Genomic DNA, 26,941 nt, shown 5'->3' on the forward strand with positions numbered 1-26,941 from the left:
TCTGTACGGCAAGTTTGTTTCCCCTGCTTGGGAAGTTTTCTGCCATCACTTCTGTGAACAGTTTTTTTATGTCATCTGCACTCTCTCTTGTTTCTTCATTGACTCCAATCAGTCTTATGTTATTCTTTGCATTGTCTGGCAGCTGCTGGATTGATTTCTCATGGTCCCTTACAATTTTAAAGAAATTTCTTTTTCTGGTCACTAATTGAAATCTTATCTTCTTTATCTGAAATTCTGTCCTCACATTGACTCATTCTGCTGTGTAGACTTTTCAATGGAGTTTTTAATTTCCTGGAAATCTGTTTGCATCTGTTTTATGGATTCCATTTGTTTCCTATGTTGGGATTCCATCACGTTCCTGAGGTCCTCTCTAGATTTATTAATCATGTCTTGCACTATGAGCACAATCTCTGCTGTTATCTGAGAAATTATTTGTGATTTCATTTTTTCCATATCCTCTTTTGTTGCCAGTTCAGGGGGTCCAGGTGACTGAGTATCAGAGTGTTCCATCTCATTTCCCTTTGGGGTTGCTGTAGGTGATCTGGAAGTCGGGTTTTGAGGCTTGTTTACCTGTCTTCTTATTTCGACGGAGGTGGGGGTTGCTGCTGGTGCCTGCATGGCTCACCTCCTGTGTGCTGGCAGGGGTGGTAGGTGTCCTGGAAGCCTTCGCTTGTGTGCTGGGAGCAGCTCATCTCCTGTGTGCTGGCAGTAGTGGTATGGCGGCCTGGAAGCCTCCTCTTATGTGCTGGAAGTTGCTCACCTCTCCTGTGCTCAGGTACAACTTTAAATCTCCTCCTTCTTCTTAAGAAACTATAATCTCTGACATAAATATATTGAAGAATATTCTTCAAATATATTCTCTCCTTTAATCTTTATAATAATCAAATTGGGCTATAGTCTTCATTCCTAATGATGAAAGGAAGATCTCAAACAAATCCAGCACTTCCCCATTAGGGAAGCTGTTGACTAAGGATTAAATAAAAAGGCAAGTTTGGACTCATTTAGCTGAACTTTGAAAGTCAGTGTCACTCTTCATTTCTTTAAGAATCATTTGTAAGAGGGCATAAGAGTACCTGACTCTGATTCATGTATAGATTAAATGATCAGATACCTATATATTACTTAGGAAAGTGATGAGTATAAAATGAATGCTCCACAATATCACTAATATCACATAATAGTATTAATAATGGCCATATTATCAATCACTAATATTTATCATTATTTAAAATCCAGATCATATCTGTCTGAATCTTGAGTATTTTCTCATACATGCACAAGGATGCACATAATGTTATACTACTGTGATAGAATGTGAAATGTACAAAGCAGAGTTAAAAAGACCCATTTACTAAAAGAACAGCTAACTTTGTGCACTCTGAAAAGGAAACATGGTTTCCAGAATGTCTATTGTTAGACAGATCTGACTCTGCTGCCATTCTCTTCAAAGCAAGGCCAAGTGTGTACTCTGTATGTGTGTGTGTGTGGCTACTCAGGTGTGTGAACTGTCACAGCTTAACATATCTATATAAATACTGCAACCTAGTCCCCATAGATATTTATTTATTGTTTCAGTTAATATTTTCCTTTTGAAAAATACCGTTCATTATGAAGTTCTTCCATTATCCATTCTGTATTTGAGAAAGTTAAGATTTTAAAAGGTCAAAATTAGTATCTTAAGCCAATTTAGCCAGGCATAGGAAGACAAGTACTGCTTGTTCTCCCTCTTGTGTAGAATCTAAGTGCATTGATCTCATCAAAGTTTCTAGTAGCATGGTGGTAAAGGAAGCCTGGAGGGAGTCAGGGGAAGAATGATGCAAAAGAGTTGATCAGTGGTTTCAAAGTTATAGTTAAGAGAAAGAAGTTCTAGTGTGCTATTGCACAGTTAGGAAACTACATAGCAATTGTTCACTATAGATTATTTTTACATACTGTCTATTTTAAAAACTTAGAAGAAAAGTTTGTTAATATTTTCACTAAAGAAATGAAGGGAGGGAAGGGGGATGGGGAAAAAATAAGAAACAAGATACATCATGTAAAGTTACAATTTCCCAATGATGAATGTTAACTGTACTGCCTACCTAAAATGTACCAATAAACTTAATGGAAAAAATGATAAACATTTAGATAAGATAAGCATTTTAACTTGATTTAACATTACACAATACATACATGCATTGAAACATCACTTTAACCATTATGTGTACAATTTTCATGTATTTATGTATTCATTAAAATAATGCATTCAATAACAACATAAATATATAAAATTAAAAATAGAAAAAGTAAAAACAAATGATTTGAACAAGTTGATATGCTGAACATGGAAAGATTCTAAAATTTGTAAGTAAAATATGCTTGTGAAGTATAATCACTCTCATAAATCTTCCTCATTATCAGAGTTAAAAGTCATATTCTAAGATTAGAATTAATTCCTCCAGTCTTCTATGACTCCATAAAAGTAGAGGTGTAAAAGGCACAGGTCTTCCTACTTTTCCTGTCCCTGAGATTTAACAGATTCAGAAGTAAATACTGCATAACGAACTAATATTGTGGAGAAAAACTAAGGTTATTTTTCCTAGACTCCACAACCAACCTCCTATCATTATAACATATCTCTTTCTTTATGATATTCATAATGATTCCTTTGTTAAATCTACCTACACATTATGGCTTAAGCTCTACTTAAAAAAAAAAACACAATTAGCTCAAGAGGGCAAATGCTCTACATTCATATTGTAAATAATTCTTCATGTGAGAATATTTAAGAAAGTGGGTGGATTATATGCACATTATAATTATCAAAGAAACTTCTTTGCATTCTTGATTTCTTATTTAATATACTTGAAATATTTTCATTATTATTTTGGTTGATATCCAAATTTTCCCCAGAACTTTAGGGAAGAAAAAACAAGAAAGAAAAGAAGCCTTACTACTGTCAGTTAACACAAATTAGAACAAGTAAAACAAACAAAGCAATAGAAACATAAAACAATAAGATTAATTTCCTATGGTATTATTAAATAGGATAACTTTCAAAATTACCTAATGAGATCAATAGTTTTAATTAATAGTTATAAGACTTATCTTCAGGATTTTAATTATAATAATCTACTGAAAATAATCATATCATACTAAAACATCAACACATTTATGTTTAAGAAATGCATAAGCAGAGAGCATATGGCTTTCAAGAGAATTGGCTGCAGGGGATAATATTTGCTGCTATAAATGAGGACGTCAGAGGGTCACAATACAGTATGAATTGTGGGTAGTCATGTGGTCCTCCATTCAAAGAATTTTAGTGTATGTGCCATTGAAATGAGGACTCCGTTAAAAGAATACAATTACACATTTAAATGTCCCCAAAGATTCAAACTTCTATCCTTGCTCATTAATACTTGTTATGTAGAGTTTGTTCTTCAGTATTCTAGTGTTTCTTTTTATACAGCATCACTCATCACAGTTTATACTATTTGTCTTACTTTTTTAATGATTTGATTAAAAATAAGTTGCTACTTTTTGAAAAGCATTCTTTTATATCCTTGAGGACAATCATCAAATAACTTTTCTGGTTCCTCTTTATAAAACCAAAGAAAGCATGTTATTTTACCTTTCCTAAATAGTGTTACATTTTAGCTATTTAATTATCTTAATATCTTACTGCTGTAACCTATCCAACTTATTCTGAATCTCTCAGGTAGTCAAAGCTTTCAAGTAGCAGATTGGACTTATGTGAGTCTGATCAAAAATGTGCTGTAAAGGGAATAGCATGTCACCAAAACTGCACCACAGTTTCTACATCCTAGCACACTGTTAAAGCTCTGCCTAGGGAGATATAAAAGCTGATCATTAAGGGAAATGGCAGCACAACCTCTCATAAAATGTATTCAATTAGTCCTGCACATTTTTTCAACTGTTCAATTAGTACTCATTAATATGGATGATATCATTTTTGGCCTAGCTTCAAAGCTCTTCTAAACAATGTCTCATGGTGAAAAAGTACAATTTTAACTCCAGTCCCATTAGATATTGTCTTTCTCCATACTGTTACTTTCTTTAAACAAATGCAAAAAACTGTAGAAACATTTTAAATAGAGTTCAAGATTGTATATGCACATTACTATTTGAGAAAGTATTTTAGGTTGGGCCTATAGCAATATGTATAGTAAGTATACAACAGACATCCAGTAAAAAATACTGCACCCCTCAAGAGTGCCAAGGACTGTTCTGCTATAAGAAAATACCATTGAGCCAAACAGGTGTCTACTCTGCCTTAGAGAGATTCCATTTGAGTGGGACAGGACAAGCTGTAAGAGCGACTGCACACTGTTTATAATAAATATTTCAGACAGTCATTTAGAAGCTTTAGGGAGTGCTAGCCTCAGCAGAAATTGGTGTTTATATAGGTTGATAAAAGGTGACATTTGAGAGGATTCCTGGAATAAAAGGGTAAAATGTCTAGGATATTTGGAGAGGAAGACAACAAATTAAAAGAACCTGAGGCTGGCAGTTTTGAAATATAACAGAGGAAATGGGTGAATTATTACTCAAGGGGCAGAAGACTAGAGTGGAGAAAGGATGGCTAAGCTTTGGTGTGGTAGAGATCACAAACTAAGTAAAATTGGAAGTTAGTAGGTCTAAAGTGTTAAGACCGGTCTACTATCTCGAATCTATAAAGAACTTTAAAAAGATCAGACCTCCCAAATTTAAAGACCCAGTCCAAAAATGGGCATCTGAAATGAACAGACATTTCTCAGATGAAGAAGTAGAAATAGCAAATAAATACATGAAAAAATGTTCAACATCACTGGTCATTCGAGAGACACAAATGAAAACAAGGCTGAGATTCCACCTCACTCTAGAAAGAATGGCTGCTATCATGAAATCAACCAACAACAAATGCTGACGGGGGTGTGGGGAAAGAGGAACACTGCTCCACTGCTGGTGGGAGTGTAGACTGGTGCAAGCACTGTGGAAATCAGTATGGAGATACCTCAGAGAACTAGGACTGCAGGTCCCATTTGACCCAGCTATTCCCCTGTTGGGGATCTTCCCCAAAGAATTAAAAGAATCATACCACAGTGATATATGTGCACCCATGTTCATAGCAGCACAGTTTGTAATAGCTAAAACTTGGAAACAGCCCAAATGCCCATCAACTGGAGCCTGGATAAAGAAAATGTGTTTTTTTTTTTTATAAAATAGAGTACTACTCAGCCATAAAAAATGAGAAATTAGAGACATTTATAGCTAAATGGATGCACACTGAGGTGATACTCTTAAGTGAAATAAATAGGACACACATGTGTAAATACCGAATAGTTTCCCTATTGTGAGAAACTGAAAGTGTAAATAAGGACTAAAAGGTATAATAGATAATGTGAAATGGGAAGAAAAGGGGTAAAGGGGAAGGCAAAGTGAGAAGTGTAGGAGAAAGGAAAGAAGGGAATGGAATTAATATGAGAAAATGAAAAAATGTAAACAAAGTCTTTGTTAATAGGGAAGGACAGAGGGGTTGAAAGCAGCACAGGGGAATGGGGAAAAATTAAGAACCAAGAGAGATTATGTGAAGGTGCAAATTTCCAATGATTCATGGCAGTATGTTGTATACCTAAAATGTACCGATAAAATTAATAAAGAAAAAAACCCCAGGAGATCAGGTGAGAAATGATGAGGCCAGTACAGAACAGGCATGAGGAAGACAGTGCCACAGCAGTTGAGATAATTTTGCTGATATGTCAGGTAAGGGACATTTTCAAGACAGATTTCAAGTGTGAATCCCAGGTCTTGGATGTGAGCAATCCATTACCTGAGGCAGGTATTTGAGAGCTCATGTCAAGTTTGATATTTAATTAGATATTTACATGGAGGCATACAGATGGCAAGAAATACATCTGTTTGGAATGCAAGAGAAAGTGCTAATAAACTCAGAATAACTAGCAGAGAAATGACATTTAATGCAATGCAATCGAAAATTGATTGGGAATATCTAAGGAGAAAGTTTCCATGAGGGACCATTACCTCTGTTTTAGTGAATTTTGATCTTTCTTTTTCATTTTTCTATAAAATAATATAATTATTGAAACTTATTTCAAAAGTAACTTTTCTGCCACAATCTAAAGATAGCATTAATGTCAGTTTTAAACATTTCTATTTAGTTAAAAATCAGGATATGTGTTATGTGTAAGTACGTGTAATAATGTCTGATTTAAAACTATGTAAATGTTTCATACATATTTATATATAAACATTAAGGAAGTATATTTTAATTTATATGTTGTTCAGAAATAGAGATTTTGAGAATAATTGTGCATAGTATAACTCAGGGCCACACTTTATATCTAGAATAAAATACATCTTTCTCTCCCTTTGTATATAATTCTTTTTCATTCCTGACATTTAAAAAAACCACATGCCTTATAGTGATCATTATATTAGTTTATGTTTCAAAATAAGTAAAATATAAGTATATAATCTAAGTGATTTTATGTAAATACAAAGCATATGCTATTCTTCTGTTCATAATGTTTTATTTCTCCACTCAAACTTCAAAAATTCTCAAAGTCTGTAATTCGTCTATTATATAATACTTGGTGTATTAGTTTTCAAATTATTAAAGTAACATATTTCCTATGTCAATTTACCCTTTCTTGAGATGGTTTTGACTTTTGCTTATATGAAAGCATTTTTTAGAAACAGAAATATAAAGCAGAAGCCAAATATAATAAAGTTTAATCATGTGTTTAATTTTATTTAAACCACATTGCATGATGTTGCCCTCTTGTGAGAAAATGCCTGTCTTCAGGGCCACTCTGATGGCATGTACATGCGGATAGAAGGCCAGGTCACCAAAGGTCTTTGACTTTTCCAGGGAGTCTATAATCAGGGCTGGCAATGAGAGCATAATCCTGGCCGGAGCCTCACCCCATCTCACTTTATGACAACCCAGTGTTGTTAGGTCACCAAGGCCCTACGATGCTGCACGTGAGGACCATGAATCAAACTGAGTCTGGTGAACAAAATGTGAGAGGGTTCCTCTGAAGACTAAGGGCAGAAGTGGCGCATGAGTGACTGCAATCCTGTCACTACACCCCATTTCGTAGCATTTGGCCCTGACACATTCCAGTATGGGCATGCTGACACTTCCCCAACTGAAATGGGGATCTGAAAATGGTCTCTCTTAAGTATGACACTTCACATTCAATATGAAAAACCAAATGTATTATGTTTAGTGCTTTGTTGCTTTTCACAGAATTTACAATGAGTCGGCCAATGACAGCTTCATCAGCCTCATGCTCCTAAGTCAAGATGTTGAAAAGCATATCATTTTTTTCAAACAAAGATTCCTTATGCTATTTGCAAATTTTATATGAAAACACAAACAGAAGAAAACACTATTTGAATTAATTATCTTTGAATTTTTACGTTAAAAAAGTCTTTCAAATGAAACTATCTGTCACATACAGAGACCTTTTGGAAGAAGCTGTCTGAACATCATAACTGGCCTCATCCTCCAAGTAGCATGTGGGTTAAGCAGATGGACCGTTCAATTGAAGGACTTGCAAATTATGTGATGATTACTATTTTCAAAAGACACAATTGAGAGCAACAGAGAACGAGCAACATCCTAGGAGGCCAACAGATGATGGTTATATTTCCATCTCTGTTGTTGTTTCCATACAACAGAAGGCCCAAGGAACACCTGCTAATCGTTCCTCTGTCCAAAGAGGAGGCATAGAGGCATCTGCATGTGACTTCCTTATGGGATGTGGCTCTGAGAAAGACCTAGCGCTGAGTAGTAGCCTTATCTCTGGTCATTGAGGCATGCTCCATTTTTCTTTCTATAGTGCTGTGTGCGTGTGTATGTGGGGTGTGTGTGTGTGTGTGTGTGTTTGTGACAGAACAGCTGACACTTGGAAAAACAACCTTTACAATTTACAAAGACAGTCAAATGCCAGCCCATCAATGACATGAATACATTCTCTTAATTTCAAGCATTTCTCTAAAGACTATCCTCTGATTCCAGGGCTGGGAGGAGCAGCTTTTTCAAATGCATATTTGTGCTGATATAAAACATATCTAGGTCTTTAGATTTACCAGAAAGTTATATTACTCATAAAATGGGTATGGAATACATTGGATAAAAACAAAGGAATTCCCTCATTGTACAAGATTGACACCACTTCAAGGGCAATATACATTCCAAAAATAATATAGAGTTTAAAATAAGTACCATATATTTAATTCTTATCAAATGCTACTCTTAAGCATACTTATTTAGCTTCTCATCCTATAATGTAGCTATAATTATAGCTCCTGGCTTAAGGATGAAGATCCTGAAGTAAAGATAATTAAATAAATTTACTGGTGAAATACTATTGTAATTACTGAAGCCAAAATTCAGGCTCATGAAAACTTAATTGGCTCATAGTCTTAACACACTACTATTCTTTCTACCAACTAAATGAGTAACCTGTATTAATCAGGCCCACAGAAATGAAATAATGCTTATAACAGGATGAATAACTAAAATATTAAATCCTCTATTAAGATAAAAATAAAAATCATACAATTATTTCTAGAAATAAATAATAACTATAGATATATTCCCAAGAGGTCTTAGTTTATATAAAATCCATTCATTGTTATTCAGAACAAACAAAAGCATAAAGTTAATAAGATGTACAGTAATACTAAAGCAAAATTCAATATTACTTCATGCTTAAATTAAAAGGCAAAATTAGATATATTTCAAAAACATTATAACCAATCTCTTCAAAACACAGATACACACACACATACACACACACACACACACACACACATGTGCACACACACACACTGACAGAGTCTTGGCCACAATAGATTAGAATGTTATAAAGGGTTGTCTCACTAGGAAGTTATTTCAAAAGAAAGTGTAAAAAATTCAGTTTTGATAAGAGCAAAGTGTGGATGGATATAACACCAAAAAAATAAAATGTAAGTGTTCTCTTTATCATTAGAGAAAGAAAGAGGAAACCAAATCAGGTATTTTAATCCAACACAATGTGTTTAAAAGTGTATCTTGACTTGGTAAAGCTGTCCTATCTGTTTTATATGTTTTTGATCATTAATCTGTTTTTTACTCTGTATATATGATAATTTTAATTCTTATAAGATAATTCTATAATTATAAATTCTTATAAGATAAATAAATGAATTTGATGCTGTAAAATAAAAGGGGGTGGGGGAAGAGAAAAAATAATTAAGAGGTGTTATGTACATGTACCCACTCATGTAGTTATGTACTCACCTGTTATGTACACATACCCATTCATTCCCTACAATGAATGCAATCATTATGTACTGCAGCAATGTCCAAATAAAAGTAAAAGAAAATTAGATTTTTCAGTGCTTGGACAAAGCCTTTTTTCCATACATATGTGATACCATAATTGTAAATGCCAATCTACAAAGGGGGAAACAAATAGTGAAATCTAAAAACTGTAAGTTAAATTTGAAGGGGATCAAGAAATGGAGGGAGGAAAGAAAGAGAGGGAAAGAGATGAAAAAGATTTAAGATGCATTACATACATGTACCAACACCACACAAGGGGTGTAAGTATTATGTACTGCAAACATGCACTAATACAAAAAAAAATTACAAAACAACCTAACTTGCCTCAGTAAGTTAAATTTAGCAAATCATGTTCATTTAGTAAACAAGAAAGAACTTGACTTGCTCCAAAATCTACTTCAAATAATATTAATATGCTAACATATTTATTTTAAAAGTCACAACCTTCTAAAACCACATTCCTGACGTGGGCTGGTGGCACACAGTAGAGTGGCCCAGAAAGTTGAGTCCTTCGTGTGCCTTGTATTCAGCAGGCACATCTTATCTAATCTTCACTTTTTTTACTTTTATAAAGAGGAATAGTGAGCAACAGAATTGATAGTTCAATTTTTAAAAAATATACAAATGCTAAGTAATGAGAGATCAAGTATTTGATATGTTGCTGAGTTCTCTTAAGGAATAATATAAATCACAAGTTTGTATCATTCTAAAGGAAATAAAGACAAAAATTATAAAAATCACATCATTATGAATAAAATGTTACACAACTATTTTTAATTTTAGTGATAAGAAAATGATATAATTGTAAACTAGCACTGCATACTATTTATGCTATTATATCTTTTAAAAATATTCTAAGTCAATTGTAAGGCTATTTCAAAGATTTTACACTTCTATTTTTATTCTTTATTAGATTAAGTCCTCAGAAGAAAATGGCAGATGTTTTTATTTGATAGGAAAATTGTATTTTTCACTTTAACCACAATATAATAAGATTTTTGAATGTCAAACAGTTTTATGATTATGTAGTGCATTTGTAAGGCAAATATTACTGTAAACAAAAATGTAAGGGTTAATTCTAGAACACAGGAAATCTAAACTAGACCCGAGGGAATTTACACTGAATAGAGGCTTGCAAATAATTCTCTTTCTAAGGAATGCAGACTTGAGAGTGGTCCCAAATTGATTTGGGCAGCAAAGCTTTTTTCTAGCATTCTTCTAACATTAAGGACATGCTCTAATTTTCCAGACAATATTTTACTAACCAGGAAGTGATTATAGACAATAGATCATCATTTATAAATACTCTGAAAATATTCAATGTTTTCCTACTTCATATTTGAATTAGTTAGAAATTCCTACTATGGTTAAACTCTCACAATTTCATTAAGATGATTGGATTAAATTAAAATATTAGCTTTTAAAACAGAAGTGCTCCTCCATGCTTATTGTCAGAATAATATTTAGCCTGTGCTTCTAACTCAGACTGAAAGGGATAGATTTCTGCAACACAATAGTTTGCAATTCATAGATAAACATATTGCTCTGAGATCTACTCAGATGAAGGAAGAATGGCTAGTACATAATTAGATTTTGAGAAGGACAGAGATATGATTTTGATTTATTTTTATATGTGGAAATGCTTCTACCCCCAAATATTAGAAAACAGCATTCAGTCACTTATGAATATTAAGTTCTAAATAAGGTGAAATGGCTGATTCTTTTTATTACCATATACCAATACTGAGAGACACTTGTTTGCTTTAAATAACGACATTTAGTTGCTTTAGCAGTTTCATGAAAAACTGTAAATACATAATGTTTATAACAAAAAGGACAAAGAAACCTTTGGGAATCATCAGAGAGGACACAGAAATAATACACATTAAAAAATGCATGGTTTGTTCACACTGATGTAAAAATGCAATGCAAAGAGAAAAATAATAATGGGAGAAAGAAAATGTGTACCATTAGATAAGAATATCCTAAAAGGATCATAAACCTCCAGATGGAGAGAGCAAAGCAGAAAAAGAGTGTCCATCTAGGATTCCTTTGAGTTTTAAAGAGCATAAACAGGTCAATGAAACAAATTTTGAAAAATGAGATTCCATAATTAATACCATGGGGCTTGAAAGATGTCTTAGAAAAATAGCAGTACACTATATAATAGATGGTGAATTTATGAAACTCACTCTTACAAGAGGGTACATTCTAAAATATTAATAAATCCAACAAAATATTATAAAATAATAAAAATGAAAGATGAATCCACATTCTTAATCAAAGAAAGCTACTATATTTTATTGAGACACCAAGCTGCATTTGAAATTGCTGTGGCTGGGCGTATGGAGGGACGTGACTACTCCCTTATGTTCTTAACGTTTTTCAAATTTCAGTACTCAGAATAACTGAACCAGTTTTCACCCACAAGCAGTAGTACTACAACTTTACTTTATATCCTGGAAAACCTCTTATACACAAACAGGCTAACAGAGGTGTGTAATGGAAGGGAAAACTTTTTAAGAAGGTAAGTAGGTGGATTTTCAGAAAACTTTAAACTTTATGACAATTTAATCCCAAAATGTTACATTTAAATAAACTAAGAACCATCATTATTTTGTTTGTTTGTTTGTTTTTGTACCAGGGATTGAACTCGGCACCTTGCACTTGCGAGACAGGCGGCAGAACCACTGAGCTAAATCCCTGGCCCAGAACCACCATTATTTTAACTGACTTTATAAATTGTAATATAATCAATAAACTTTTAAGAAGGATGTCCATTTTACAAAGGGACTTTATATAAATATATTCAGAAAATGTAGGCATGCATCTTCTCTACTAAGATATTCTCCTTTAAAAGTAACTATTTTCAAAATAGTAACTCAAAATTGAGTTGTAATATTTTCTACTAACAGTTGTTACTGACAAATTCTACTGTGAAATAATTATTCTTTTTTCTGTTAAGTTTATTGGTACATTTTAGGTATACAATACAGTTACATTCATCATTGGGATCTTGTACCTTTACATGATGTATCTTGGTCCTTATTTTTTTCCCCTTCCCCTGCCCTCCCTTCACCCCCTCCACCCTTCCCTATTTACAAAGACTTTGTTTCCATTTTTTTCCTTTTCTCATATTTTTTCTTTTCCCTTCTTTCCTTTCCCCTAGCCTTCCCACTTCCCCTACTCCTTTAGACCTTTTCTTCCTAGTGAAATAATTATTCTTATGAATTAAAGCCTTATGAAAGTATTTTTGTCCCTAACAAACCTTTAGTACCTGCCTACTAATGTTGATACACCTTGATATGACAGACATACCATCTTTTACAGTTTGCTTTTGTTATATCTTCACATATGTGTATGTAGTTGAGGGAGTTAGGTTTAAATGACAGCTAGATTGGCTCTGGAATCCTCCCAGGGGATGGTGGACTACATTTCTGGGTATGCCTTGGTTGGTCCTGAAGATGTGGACTTGAAGTCTATGTCTGGCCACTTTCTTCCTGGCAGAGTTGCCCTCCTCTGCCAAGACCCAAGTATCTTTTACCACTAACCATGTTTGCATTTCTACCACAATGTTTTTACCTTGATGTCAGCTAACCACACACTTAATTTCCTTCAAAAGTGAGTCAAATTAAATCTTTCTTCCTTTAAACTGTGGATGTTAGATTGTGTCTAGCAATGGGAAAATTGACCATTGCAATAGTATATTTCTGTATTATTTTGTAAGTATTTAGTTTTGCTTATTTTAAACTAGATTATTAAAAAAATACCCTGATTTCAGAGTATCTCTCTTCCACCAAAATGACAGAGTGATGGTGAAAAGGAATAATGTTATTAGCTTTAGTTTTTCAATGATTTATATAATCAATATGGGATATTATAAATTATATTTTATATGAAAATATGAAGACCATGGCAAGGCCATATATTTATTTCTTTATGATATGATTAGTCCATTATTTAGCTATAAAATCCATTGTTTTAATTTCATTTATCTCTTCATGTGGGGGAGCCCCGCACTGATCATTCCCAAAGCAGCTGTAAGCAGTGCAGGCTATAAAGACTGAACCCCAGAACTGGCTTATTTTGAGAAGTTAATCTGACTAAATCATATGAGATAGCACACAGATGAGGACAGAATGACTCTCACCCCAATTCTGTCCCCAGTCTAACACAAGAATGCACTGTTTCTTCTTTTACAAGCCTCGCCTGTTTCAGCAACTTATTGCTAGCCACCACATGTATCCCCTTCATGTCACCGCTTCACCCCAACCTAATAATGATTGTGTCACCAATAAATATGGATGGCTCTGGCCTTTCAGGGCCTTTGCTCACTCAAGCATTGGTCATCCTAGTTCCCCGTCTCTGTCTCTTTAACTCTGTCTCTAAATCTTTCTTCTCACCATGCATTGTAGCCCTGAGCAAGAGATTGTGACCTGTTGCAGGGGTCCCTGGTTCTTAACTTACAGTACTTTTTATCTTCTGGTATCCTCAGGATCAAACCCAGGTGTATGTGAGGCAAGCAGTTCACCACTCAGCCATAGCCCTCCCTTCCCACACATTATTAACAGTATTCCTTTACAGTTAGTCTTAATTTGAGCCACGTTTTAACCAGCACTGCTCTGGCACGTTTATTCATAGTGTGGCCACCTTTCAGAGTTTCAACCACAATTTCCTATCTTTATTCTATAGAAGGCAGGCTTTTTATTTTTTTGTATTGGGGATCGAACTCAAGACCTTTTGCTTGGTGAGCAGGAGAAGAGCCACTGAGCTAAATCCCAGCCGGGCTCTTTTTATTATCTGTTTGTTTGTAGTTTTATTTATTTAGCAATCTAGAAATGTGAAATATTTTAAGTACAATTAGACTTACAGAAGATTTACCTCTGAGTTATAGACTCATTCCCTCAACAATTTGATAACTAACAATGTGACACCTCAGCACCTTCCACCTCCATATTTTAGTGGTTTTCCTCCAAGTGAGAACAGTATGCCATTTACCTATACCAACTACAACACAACAAGCAAAATGAGGAATTTGACATTGTGCATTTGCAGCTCACCCATGACCCACCACTTCAGTATTATCTGCTGCATGAGGTTTTCTGTTTTACTGGATGTCTTCCAGGGGGATGGTGCCTTGGTCTTTCCCTGTCTTTAATGACTGACACTAATATAGATCAGCTACTTTGCAGAATGTGCCCCATCTAGGTTGCCTGGATGTTTACTCATGACAGTCAGATTAGACCACATTTGGCTTGGTTAAATTATATTAGAGTTTACCTTTATTTCATTAGATTGGATATATCCTCCTGGTTAGATTCAATTTAAACACCACTAGTAGAAATGCCATAGACACTAACACTAATCCTATCCTTACAGATTGGCTACATAGACAAATGATGGAACAGACATCTATCAAAATATAATAAGATTTCTTTCTAGAATATAAATTGACGTAGAAAAATAATCTCATCATATTTAAATGAAAAAAGTACATAATGAATTGTATAATCCTAACTTTGCCCAAATAAAATTTTAAAATGTAAATAAAACATTAAAAGTTTGTATGATATAAGAGGTAATACTTAATTTTTATTCTCATTTTAACATTATTCATTATTTAAAATTTAAAGCACTATAATAAACTACAATATGTGATATTTAAACAGCCTGGTATTTTGTAATATAGGGTATTATAAAGATCATGCAGCTACTAGGAAAATGAGTAGAAAATAATTAAAATTTAAATAAGGATACAAAAATATATGCTGGATGATTACTACAAAAACTAATACTGGTGTATGGGTAGGGAAGAGTCAATAAAACCAACATATTGAGGTGACTTGTTTCTACATTCCCACTCACTTCCTACATCATTTTCTCTCCCTTTCCATCCCTTTGCTTTCTTACTATTTCATCAGCTATTTTGCTAAAAATATACTTTTGGAAAACTGTCTCAGTAGCCATTTTGGCAAAATTTTTAAAGGAGTTGGGATGGAACTTCTCTTTCTTGTATACAGTACATCTTTTAAGAATTGATAGAACCATCTTAACATAATATCTCAAGTACTTCAAGTGATTCTTCCACCATTACTCCCATCACCATGAAAATGGATGACTAATCAGTAAGTCATATTATTGTTAGATCTTGCACTGTAGAGAACCTCAGCTGTAATCTAAAGTTTGTATGAGGAAGAAATATTAGAAATGGGTTTGTGGTAATATTTGTGTCTCTCTGCTTTTACATAGCTCTGATACATTTTGTTATAATGTAAATGTTCCAGCATTTTCTATTCTGAGTGTTTAGAAGAAAAAGAAATAAACATAAAATACAAGAGACTCAGTTCTCCTCAGCTACAGATACAAGGGCTTTCTTAAACAAGGAATTTAATTCCCTGTCAGTGGTACTTCCACACCTGCAAGCCCCAACAGCAGTCCTGGATGAACAGCAATGTCATCAAGGTGGCCAAGATGAAGCTTAGTTTTACACAACACACCCGTGCCCAAACAAACAAACAATGAATTTCAGCCAGAATTGCTAAAGGAAAGCTCTGGAGAACAAGTGAGCAACAGAAATACTGTTTAGCACAGAAAGCCACTCAGAAGGCCCACACAAAACTGAAGAAAATAATTTGTCTCATCAATCTCCTTCCCTCTTTTGGCATCAACCTAAAATCAAGAAGGACTCCCTCCTGCAGGAAATAGGTGAGCAAGAGGATCTCAGCAGCCTCTGTCATCACTGCAGACTTCACTACTGGAGGTTTCTGCCATCCTTAGAGGCCCTGAGTACAGTCGGAGCTTCCTGGAGTTCACATCCTTAGCTAACCCCAGAGAAGAAGCTGAAACTCTGTTCTTCTGATGGCATCTGCTGCTGCAGTGTGTGCCATCTTGGAACTGCAGCCACTGCTCAATTGTGTTCTTCCTTGGAGGTAGGCAGCCATTGCACACCTCCAACACTGAGGCTTTGCCACCACTGTATCATGCCCACCTGAGTAGAAATGTTGCTCTCCCTTACCTTTAGGGCCAAGCTGCCACAGAGAGTATCCTTAAATCCAGTCGTTAGGGTACTGTCTCAAACTGAAGTCACTCCTCACCCTCCAGAGACCCAGCAATTGGATATGCTAAAACAGTCACACCTCTAGCACCATAATTGGGGCAGCATCTACTCAGGGAGCATTCCCTAGTGCTACAGCACACTAGAGCAATTGCACCCCTTGACCTAGGAAAATGCCATGCTCCACCCTTTAGGGACTTCAGGCCTATAGAACACCCCCACCCCACTACCACATGCCAACAGTGCCACAGCAAAGTAATACTCCCATCTTCTGATGGCTCCAAACCTTTGGCACACTGGAGCAATTCTACCTCCCAGAGTCATAGCTGATACAACACCCCATACATAGGTATTCAGAAATTTTATTGACTCAGATAGCCTCACTTTCTGAGGCTGAACATTGTGGCAACTATGTCAAAGCTTTTGCTGACTTGTGCCACTCTGCTTTCCAGACCAAAACAACCACAGCACTCCACCCACTTGGAACTGGACCAATGCCTCACTTGTATTACAAGATGCTGAGGCATCTCCCTCTCTAGGGAGTGTAATCATTGTTGTCCAAGCAACCACTGAATCCTATCATTCCTTGGACAGTAGTGCTCCTATCCCTGATCTCACAAAGTTTGAATTGCTGTCATAAACCAATATCCCAGAGGCTAGAGTCACCACTGCATAGAACCACATGCCTTATTGACTCCAGATCCTGAACTGCAACTGTGGCCCTCTCACTATGGCCTGAGCTCCCCAGAGCTGTGCCAGTGCAGTATCCTGAACAGCAGAATCATAATCATTGCTATACCCCAGCCTCCTGGGCCTGAGCTGTTGGGGCATGCCTCACAGCAGCAGGCCTCAGCTTAGTCGGAGAACTCCATTTACTTGTGCCTGGGAGAATCAGGCTGCACCTCAGTCTCCAAGACTCTGAGCCCAGAAAACTAGCTCCAGGTCTTCTCTAAACTTCTAGGCCCTGGATTTCAATGTTTTCCTGACTGACTCAGAGTTATGTTATACTCCTCACCAAGACAGATCCCCATAGCAAGGAATCTCCACTGTGTGGAACATGAGAACAGAAGGATGCCTAAAACATTCATTCTCATTTACATGGCTTCCTTCGCTGCCAAGTCCTCTGGTAGCCTTGTCCTCTGTGGTCCTTATAATCACCATTAATATTGATCAGCTGAAGAACCCTTATGGAGACAGCATCACAGCTCCCATGTAGAGCCAGAGCCACTATGCTCTGTCTAACCAGCATGCTTAGACTCAAATGCAGGTGAAAATCATCCCTTATGTATTATCCCTGAGAAAAGCTAAGGCGTTTAGCATCATATATCTCAAATGCTCCTTTTGTAACTCTAAGACTTTTGCCAAATCAAGAAAACCTTGTAAGCAGACAAGGACCATAATGTATGGCTATATATGATCTGAGAGGTACTGGGAATGACAGACTAGTGTTATCCCTAGAAGCTGCCTTTCTGTTCATATATTAAACCGGCAGTTCCTTGGACTGCTGGTAATGAAATGGATCAAAGAAAACTAATGATGTCACCACTATGTACTTTTCTCTCTAAAATCCCCTCCTCCCTGTAGTAACTTGCTATTGACAAATTCATCTTACTGGCTTCCATGGCTGTTGTTGAGTAAGAATTTCTTGTGGAATTTTGCTGAGCATCACTATTGGACCCATACACACTTTTTGTGGCCCCTCCCTCACAAGTAGGTGATCAATAACTCTCTGTTCTTCAGTTATGGCCTTAGCAAAACTTATCTTTCACAAGTGATCTCCAGGTTTTATTCATTTGCTTGTTTTTCCTCTCTGACACTACTCCAAACCCCAGCCTACCTGGGCATTAAGGTTCTAGGAATGACAGACACTCTACAAGAGCCACATTATAAATTTTGGAACAAAATTCAGGCACAAAAGAGACAAGAAAATGTAAGGAACTTTGATTCCACCAAAGGAGCACAGTAATTCTGTAGTGACTGACCACTAAGAAAGGTGAAGTTTATGAATTGCCCAAGAAAATGTAAAATAATGAATTTAAGGAAACTCAGTGGCATTAAAAAAACATACACACAAGTAGAAAATTCAAGGAAATCAAGAAAAGAATTTATGAACTGAATTAGAAACTCAAAGGAAAGATGAATATGAAAAGAACCAAGCATGTATTATGGAATTGAAGAATTCAGTGAATCAAATGGAAAAAATAATTGAGAGAGTCAGAGGGAGACTAGATCACACAGAGCGACAAATCTGAAAATGAGGATTGGTATTTTGAAATGTCTTGGTAAGAGGTGGGGAAATGAGAATGAAGGCAAACTACAGGACTTTTGGGACACCATTAAGTGAAAAATATTTACATTATTGTAGTTATAGAAGTGACAGAGAGACATATAGATTATTTAATAATTCCTGAAAACTTCCCATGACTTTAGAGAGATACAGATATCCAGATCAATGAAGCTTAAATATTCCCAAATTTACTCAATGGGAAGAGGTTCTCTGAGGTACATTATTATTAAGCATTCAAAAGTTAGAGATAAAGAGAGAATTTAAAAGCATCACAAGAGTATCAAGTCACAAATTTTTAAAATCCTCAGTATATCATCAGCAGATTTTTAAAATAAGACCTCTGCAGGTTAAGAGAAAATGGGATAGTACATTTACAGTGCTGAAAGAAAAAAAGAAAAGAAACCTACCAACCAAGAGTAGCATGCATAGTAAAGCTGTCCTTCCAATGGAAGGAGAAATAAAATAACTTAGATAATCAAAATATGGAATTTCTTACTGCATGACAGACTTACAAAATTTGCTTACATGAGTTCTTCAAGAGAAGTAAATAGATTATAATTATTTTCATGGCTATATATGAAAGTATAGAACCTACTTATAGAGATAAATAGACAGTACTTGAATTGTATAATGGTGGTGTGTACATCACATATACATCTAGTACAAAAGTTAAAAACCAAAGGGGATTCCTTTCTTTCCACAACTCTGCAAACATTTGTTATTGGTTGACTTCTTGATAGCAGCCATTCTTTCTGGGGTGAGGTGGAATCTCAGTGTTGTTTTTATCTGCATCTCTTGAATGACCAGTGATGTTGAACATTTTTTCATATGTTTATTTGCTGCTTTTACTTCTTTGTCTGAGAAATGCCTGTTCATTTCAGATGCCCATTTTTCAATTGGGTCTTTAAATTTGAGGGGTCTGATGGGAGTGCAGACTGGTGCAACCACTATGGAAATCAGTATGGAGATACCTCAGAGAACTAGGACTAGAGGTCCTATTTGACCCAGCTATTCCTTTGCTGGGTATCTTCCCAAAAGAGTTAAAAGAATCATACCACAGTGATATATGTGCGCCCATGTTTATAGTGGCACAGTTTGTAATAGCTAAAGCTTGGAAACAGCCCAAGTGCCCATCGACTGGAAACTGGATAAAGAAGATGTGGGTTATTTTTATAAAATAGAGTACACTCAGCCATAAAGAACAACAAACTAGAGATATTTATAGCTAAATGGATGTATATTGAGCCCATACTCTTAAGTGAAATAAATAAGACACACATGTGTAAATACCAAATAGTTTCTCTGGTGGGAGAAACTAAAAGTGTAAATAAGGATTAAAATGATTAAAACAAATAATTGATAATTTGAAATAGGAAGAAAAGGTGCTAAGGGGTAGGGGAAGTGGGAGGGGAAGGGGAAGGGGAAGAAGGGAAAGGAAAAATTATGAGAAAAAGAAAAAATGGAAACAAAGTCTATGTAAATAGGGAAGGGTAGAGGGGGTGAAGGGAGGACAGGGAATGGGGAAAAAATAGGAACCATGATACTTCATGTACAGGTACAAGTACCCAATGATAAATGTAAATGTATTGTATACCTAAAATGTACCAATAAAAGAATTTAAGGGAAAAATAATACCACAGAGGAAAAGTAACTAGAGGTATGATAAGTTGTTAAGGAACACACAATAGAAAAAGATGTAAATTATGATGTTAAAATACAAATTATGTGTCCAAAGTGAGTAAAACTCCAGTTTTATGTGCAACACAATATAAGTTGTTATGAGCTTAAAATGGTAGATTATACCTCTAAGATGTTTTTCATATGGGTCATGGAACCACAAAGAAAAAAATCTATAGCAGACATACAAATGATAAAGTGAAAGGAATCAATGCTTAGTGATACAGAAAACTATCTATTCACTGGACACAGCATGGGAAGAATATAACAAAGTGAGCTACAAAACACCCAGAAAACAAATAACATGGAATCTATAAGTCTTCAACAATCAATAATATTAATTGATAATTGGCAATATTAAGAGCATTAAATGTAAATGGATTAAAGTCTCCAAAACAGAGTTGAGACTAGAAGAAAGATATAAAATCTTACAATAGATATACTTAATGTTTAAGAACATACCTGATGTACAAGTAAAGGGGAGGGAGAAGATACTCCATTCCCATGAAAAACAAAAGACAGCAGATGTGACAATATATATCTCTTATAAAATATAATTCAAGTTACATACTGTCACAAGAGACAAAGAACATCCTTAATTCAGACCTAATATATCAAAAAGACATAATAGTTATAATTACATAAGCACTAAAAATTGGGGCACCTAAATACATGAAGCAAATATAAATTGTTAAAAAGAAAATAATAATAATAATAATAATAATAATAATAATAATAATAGAGATCTCTAATCTGCCACTTTCAAAAAGTGATCAATCAATTAGGCACAACGTTAACAAGAAAATTCTGAACTTGAATTGTATCTTTGATCAGAAGGACTTAACAGGTATATACAGGACTTTCCATACTATAGAAATATAATAAGCTTTTCTTCATTGCTCATGGAAATTTTCCAAGCTAAGTCATGTTAGGCAACAAAACAAGCTGTAACAAATTAAAGAAGATTGAAATCGTGTTTGATATCATTTCAGACCACAATGGTATATAATTAGCAATGTAGCAGGAGAAATCTTGGAAAATTCACTAATATTCAGAAATTAAACAACATTTGCTTGAACAGCTAAGGAATCAAAGAAGAAAAATTGAAAACTATCTTGACATAAACTATAATGGCAACACAACATACCAAAATCAACAATGGTTATAAGGAAAAAAGGCTATGGGCATAAATGCCTCCATAAAAAAGAAGAAAGATCCCAAAGAAACAATCTATCAGTTGTCTCAAGGAAATAGAAAAAGAAAAATAAATCCAACATGAGTAGAAAGAAAGATATAATAAAAATTTGAACAGAAATTAATTAAACACAGAAAACAAAATCAATAAAATTGAGCTTTTAAAAAATTAATAAAACCAAGAAAATCATGGCTAGTTTAACTAGGAAAAGAAAGTATTCAAATCAAAGAAATAAAGGGTGAATAAGTCACAACAGAATCTTAGGAAATAAAAAGGACTGTAATGGACTATTCTCAACAATTATATGCCAATAACCTGAATAACCTAAATGAAATGAATACATTTCTTAAGAAAAATACAAGCTGACAAGATTGAAAAAGTTTAACAAGAGGAATAGCAAAGCTTTTGAAGAAATACTAATAAAGACTTTGGGAAAAGTAACAGCTCAAGGCTAGGTTGTTTTGTGGATGAATTATACCAAATGTTCAAAAAGCAAACAAATAGGATTAATAGCAATGCTCCTTCAAAAAATAGCGATAAAGTGAATACTTCCAAACATATTTTATGAGATAGCAGCATGTTGATACTCAAGCCAAACAACATATCAGAACCAAAGAAAACTGCAAAACTGCAGGCTAAATTATCTGAAGAGCATTGATGCAAAAGGCCTTAATAAATATTGCCAAATCAAGCAAAATAATGCATCAAGTAATATATCATAATAATACATCAAAAAGGATTACAACTCATGACCAAGTATAATTTGTCCCAGGCATCCAAGGCTGATTTAACATACAGTAAACAATGGGGTACTACACAATAACAGAAGATTAAAAGACACATGACAAATTCAACTGATGCAAAATATACATTTGACAATGTTTTACATCCTTTTTTGATAAAAATTCTTAATTTCTGTTATATAATCAAAGTTCTTCAACATATTAAAAAATTGTAAAAAAAACTCAAAGATGTTATAATGCATAGAGGAAAACTGACTGCTTTTCAACTAAAATCTGATATAAGGCAAGGATGCCCATTTTGCCACTTATACTCAATGGAGTCCTGAAAGCACTATCAAGGAAGTCAGATAAGAAAATGAAACAAAAGGCATTAAAATCAGAAAAGAAGTAAAATTATCCGTATTGGCAGATGATATGATCCTACTAGGAAAAAACAGCAAAAATTCCCCAGAAAACTGTACTAGAATTAATAAATGAATTTAGTAAACTTGCAGGATATGAAGTAAACATATACAAATTAGTAATATTTTTATACCTAAATATTGATCTAACTGAAAATGAAATCAAGAAAACCAACCCATTTATGATACATCAAAAATTAATTGAAACACTTGGGAATCAAGGAGGCAAAAAAATCTTTACACTGAAAACTGTAAAATGATGAAAGAAATTAAAGAAGACACATATAAGTGGGAAGATATCCTATACTTATGTATCAGAAATTTTAATATTGTAAAAAAGTCCATACTACAGAGGCAATATACAGACACAATTCAACTTTTGTCAAATTCCAATGGCATTCTTCATGATACAGAAAATATAATCTTAAAATTGAAAATAAAGCATAAAACATACCAAATAGATAATTCTGAGGAATTAAAACAAGTTAGAAGCATTATATCCCCTAATTTAAGACTATATTACAAAGTTATCATCATTGAAACAGTATGTGCTGAAGTGAAAACAGAAGCATAGACCAGTGGAACAGAATAGCCAGGAAATAAATCCAAACATGAGTAGTCAATGAGCTTTTGTCAAAGACAGCAAAAGGGCACAATGAGGAAGGGATGATCTCTTCAATAATTGGCACAAGAAAACCTGTATTTCCACATACAAAAGCAGAAAATTGGGTGTTTACTGATACCACACAAAAAGATTAAAAAAAAATTAAAGAACTAAATATAAGGAAAGAAACTTTAAAACTTCTAACAGAGACCATGGGGGAAAACCTTGGAACATTATCCTAGATGATTTTTTTTAGCAACTACTTCAAAAGCTCAGGACACACAGGCAAAATAAATACATGGGACTACATAAAACTGAAATATTTCTCCATAGTAAATGAAACAATGTAGAAAATACAAAGGCAGGTTATGGGTTGGGAACAAACATTTGTATACCACATATTTGATAAGTGGATAATATGAAAAAATTAGAATTCATATAACTCAGTAGAAAATGTTCAATAAAAATGAGCAAAAAGTGAATGAAACTGGAGGTTACTATGCTAAGTGAAATAAACCAGACATAGAAAGATTAAAATACCACATTTCCTTTCATTCATAGAAACTACAAAACTAACCTTTCAGAAAAATGGAATAGAATCGTGATGTTTGGAAGCTGAGAAGAGCACAAAAATGGAAGGACAAAGAGAAGTCAAAAAAGGCATCACCAAAGCACAGCAAGAGAGGAGGGGTTACTTCTGCTATTTCCATAGAAAGTAAGGTAACTATTGGTTGATCTAACCTATCATGTATTTCAAACTGATGAGAAAATTCTCAACACAAAATAACTAATGTTTGAAGAGATGGAAAAGCTGGTTACCTTGATTTGATCATTACACATTGTATACATCTACTGAATTACTGCAATATACTTCATTAAGATGTATAAATATGTCCTCATTAAAAATACAAATAGAAAAAATGAGAAAAACATGTGAATAGACATTTTCCAAGAAAGACATGAATGTGATCAACAGGTGTATGAAATAATGATCAACATCACTAATTATCAAAGAAATGCAAACCAAAATTATTCTAAGACTATCTCACATATGTTAGAATGGCTATTATGAAAAAAATCAAAAGAAAAAAATTGTTAATGAGGCATGTACCAGCAAGGAACTCCTGTACAGAGTTAGTAGGATCTTAGATGGATACAGGTGCTATGTAAAATAATATGAATATTTCTAAAGAAACTAAAAATAGATATCATATAACCCAGCTACACCTATTCTGGATATATACATAAAGGAAACACAAATACTACCTAGTAAAGACATCTGCACATTCATGCTCACTATGGCATCATGCACAATAGCCAACATATGGAAACATCCTAAATATCTGTTGACAGAAAACAGAGAAACTATATCACATATATACAATAAAATGGGATTCAGTCCTAAAAAAATTATAAGGTCCTTTCATTAAGCACAGCATGAATGTCTAGAGAACATTATGTTAATAATGTCTTATTATGTTAATAAGTGAAATAAACCAGACACTAACACAAGAATGTTACATGATCTCACTTATATAGAGAATTTGAAAAAAAATCTAAAGACTCCAAATATACAATAGTGGGAAAAAAGAAAGTGGTTTATAGGAGTTGGTGGTAGGCAGGAATGGGAAGACGTAGGTCATAGGATACAAGTAGCATATATGTAGCAGGAACAATAAATAGACCTAATATATAACATAAAGATGCTAGGTAGTAAAATTGTACTGTATGTGGAATTCTTGTTAGATGAATAGATCTTATCTGTTCTTAATACAAAACCAAAAATAAATTGGAAACTATGCTAAGTGATGAACATGTTAGTCTATTATACCACAGTAAACTTTTGACTATATGTATTTAAGTATATAAGATTATGTTATATACCTAAATATACACAATAAAATTTATTTTAAAAATGAAATGCATAGGACTGAGGATTTAGTTCAGTGGTGCTGCTGCCTGCCTCACAAGTGCAAGGTCCTGAGTTCAATCCCTAGTACCAAAAAATATATATAAATAAAGACATAAACTCTATAGTCTTTATTTTCATTTTAACTCTTTAAAAAGGGTACAGGCATTATTTAGAATTGTATATATCTCTTGGTGACTTGTTATGTATCAATCCCATATTGCACAGAGCAATTAAATTGATCTATGAAAATTGCATACACTTTTACATATTCAGAGATATGGTCAAGTCCCAAAATGAAGCCAAATGAATATACCTTTCTGTACTTTTTTTTTAATCTATCTATCCATCCTTTACCTCTTCTAATTTCAGGCATTATCCACATTTTTCCTCCATATTTCATTCAGGAAAACTAAGTTGGTACAAATGTAGGCTTAAATTCAGACCACTGTTAATTGAATTTTTACTTCCTCCCTGATGGACTCCTGGCTAGATCCTCTCTGTTTGCTTCCTGACTAAGGAATTTCACATGTTTGTTGCTTACTGGAACCTCTAGCAAAATGTCTACACAATTTTTCTATGTTCTTTATTTTCTTTTACTTTATTTTTATATTGATGCTGTCTTTGCTTTTATATCTATAATTTTATTTTTCATGAGGGAATTATGACCCCATAAATACTGTTTGCTGAGAAAGTGTCATTTTAAAAATCCCTTAATGATCATACCTTGAGAATCTTGCACATAATCTCATAAACTGAGAATGTTTTCTCTGCTCGGGTCCAGTCCCAAGTGGTCACCTTTAAAAGATGAAAAAATATTTTATTTGTTAGAAAGATATTTCCTACTTTCCTCTTATTTTGTTTGTATAATATTCTACATAAGTGAAACTTACACCATGTATCTGTTTTATCTCCCATTTAATGAACTTACTCTGATAAATTTCTGTGTATATTGTTTGATTTCCTCTCTTCCAACTTTATCATTATTATTATTTTATCAGAAAGTATTTTATGTTATATGTAAAAACTTCCATTTGCCTCAAGTTTCTGTATGACTTAAATAATGTGTTTCTTCTACATATAAATACTAGGTATTTATATTCCACATAAATAATTTTTCTTGATTTGCCATCAAACAGGAGAAACATGAGATGTCAACACTGGCTTCAATTTTTTAAAAATAGGATTTCTATTGGGAAATGATTCTAAGATGCCTTATAACATTGTGAAGAATTCAACACTATGATAAGTTTGTCTAGTATTTACATTTGATATAAACAAAAAGGTATTCAAAGTAGGAACAAAATAAAAGATATAGCCTTACAGTTGTTTTTTCTTTCCTTTCTGGTGGTTTGCAATTTGTGTAAACACAGACACTCAAAATAACTTTCAAACTTCCAATTCTCAGATTCTCTGTATTATTAGTCCTGTAGGTGAATGGTTTGGCACTTAGTATTTATATTTAACTATTATTTATTGAGAGTCTACTGTTCAGTAAGGTAGATGTTTCCAAAAGCAAGACTTTAGATGTAATAAGTATCCGCATATACTTAGTACAAATACCAATGACCACTATAAAGAATATAGCAGATTGTGAACAATTTCACTGATGTGATTTAGAAAGATGGCCCAGCACAGACCAACATACTTTGACAATCATAAATAATAGCTCACAGACAATATTTTGGATTTTTTGCCAAGGATAAGGCTTTGTAATTTAAACCTTTAACA

General features: G+C 34.0%; 1 protein-coding gene across 12 annotated transcripts in view; it reads right to left on the reverse strand.

The window, feature by feature from the left end:
* Window positions 1-26,941, reverse strand: part of Sntg1 (syntrophin gamma 1) — an 835,631-nt gene that overhangs the window by 76,541 nt on the left and 732,149 nt on the right. For all 12 annotated transcript variants that reach the window (XM_021248956.2, XM_087185779.1, XM_087185795.1 and 9 more), the window contains one exon: window positions 25,937-26,008. In XM_021248956.2, coding sequence (XP_021104615.1) covers window positions 25,937-26,008 — 72 coding nt within the window. The remainder of the gene's footprint in view (window positions 1-25,936; window positions 26,009-26,941) is intronic.

Source organism: Heterocephalus glaber, unplaced genomic scaffold (assembly GCF_053883595.1).
Source record: "Heterocephalus glaber isolate CG9 unplaced genomic scaffold, H.glaber_assembly_v1.0 deba00000281, whole genome shotgun sequence".
Taxonomy (NCBI): Eukaryota; Metazoa; Chordata; class Mammalia; order Rodentia; family Bathyergidae; genus Heterocephalus; species Heterocephalus glaber.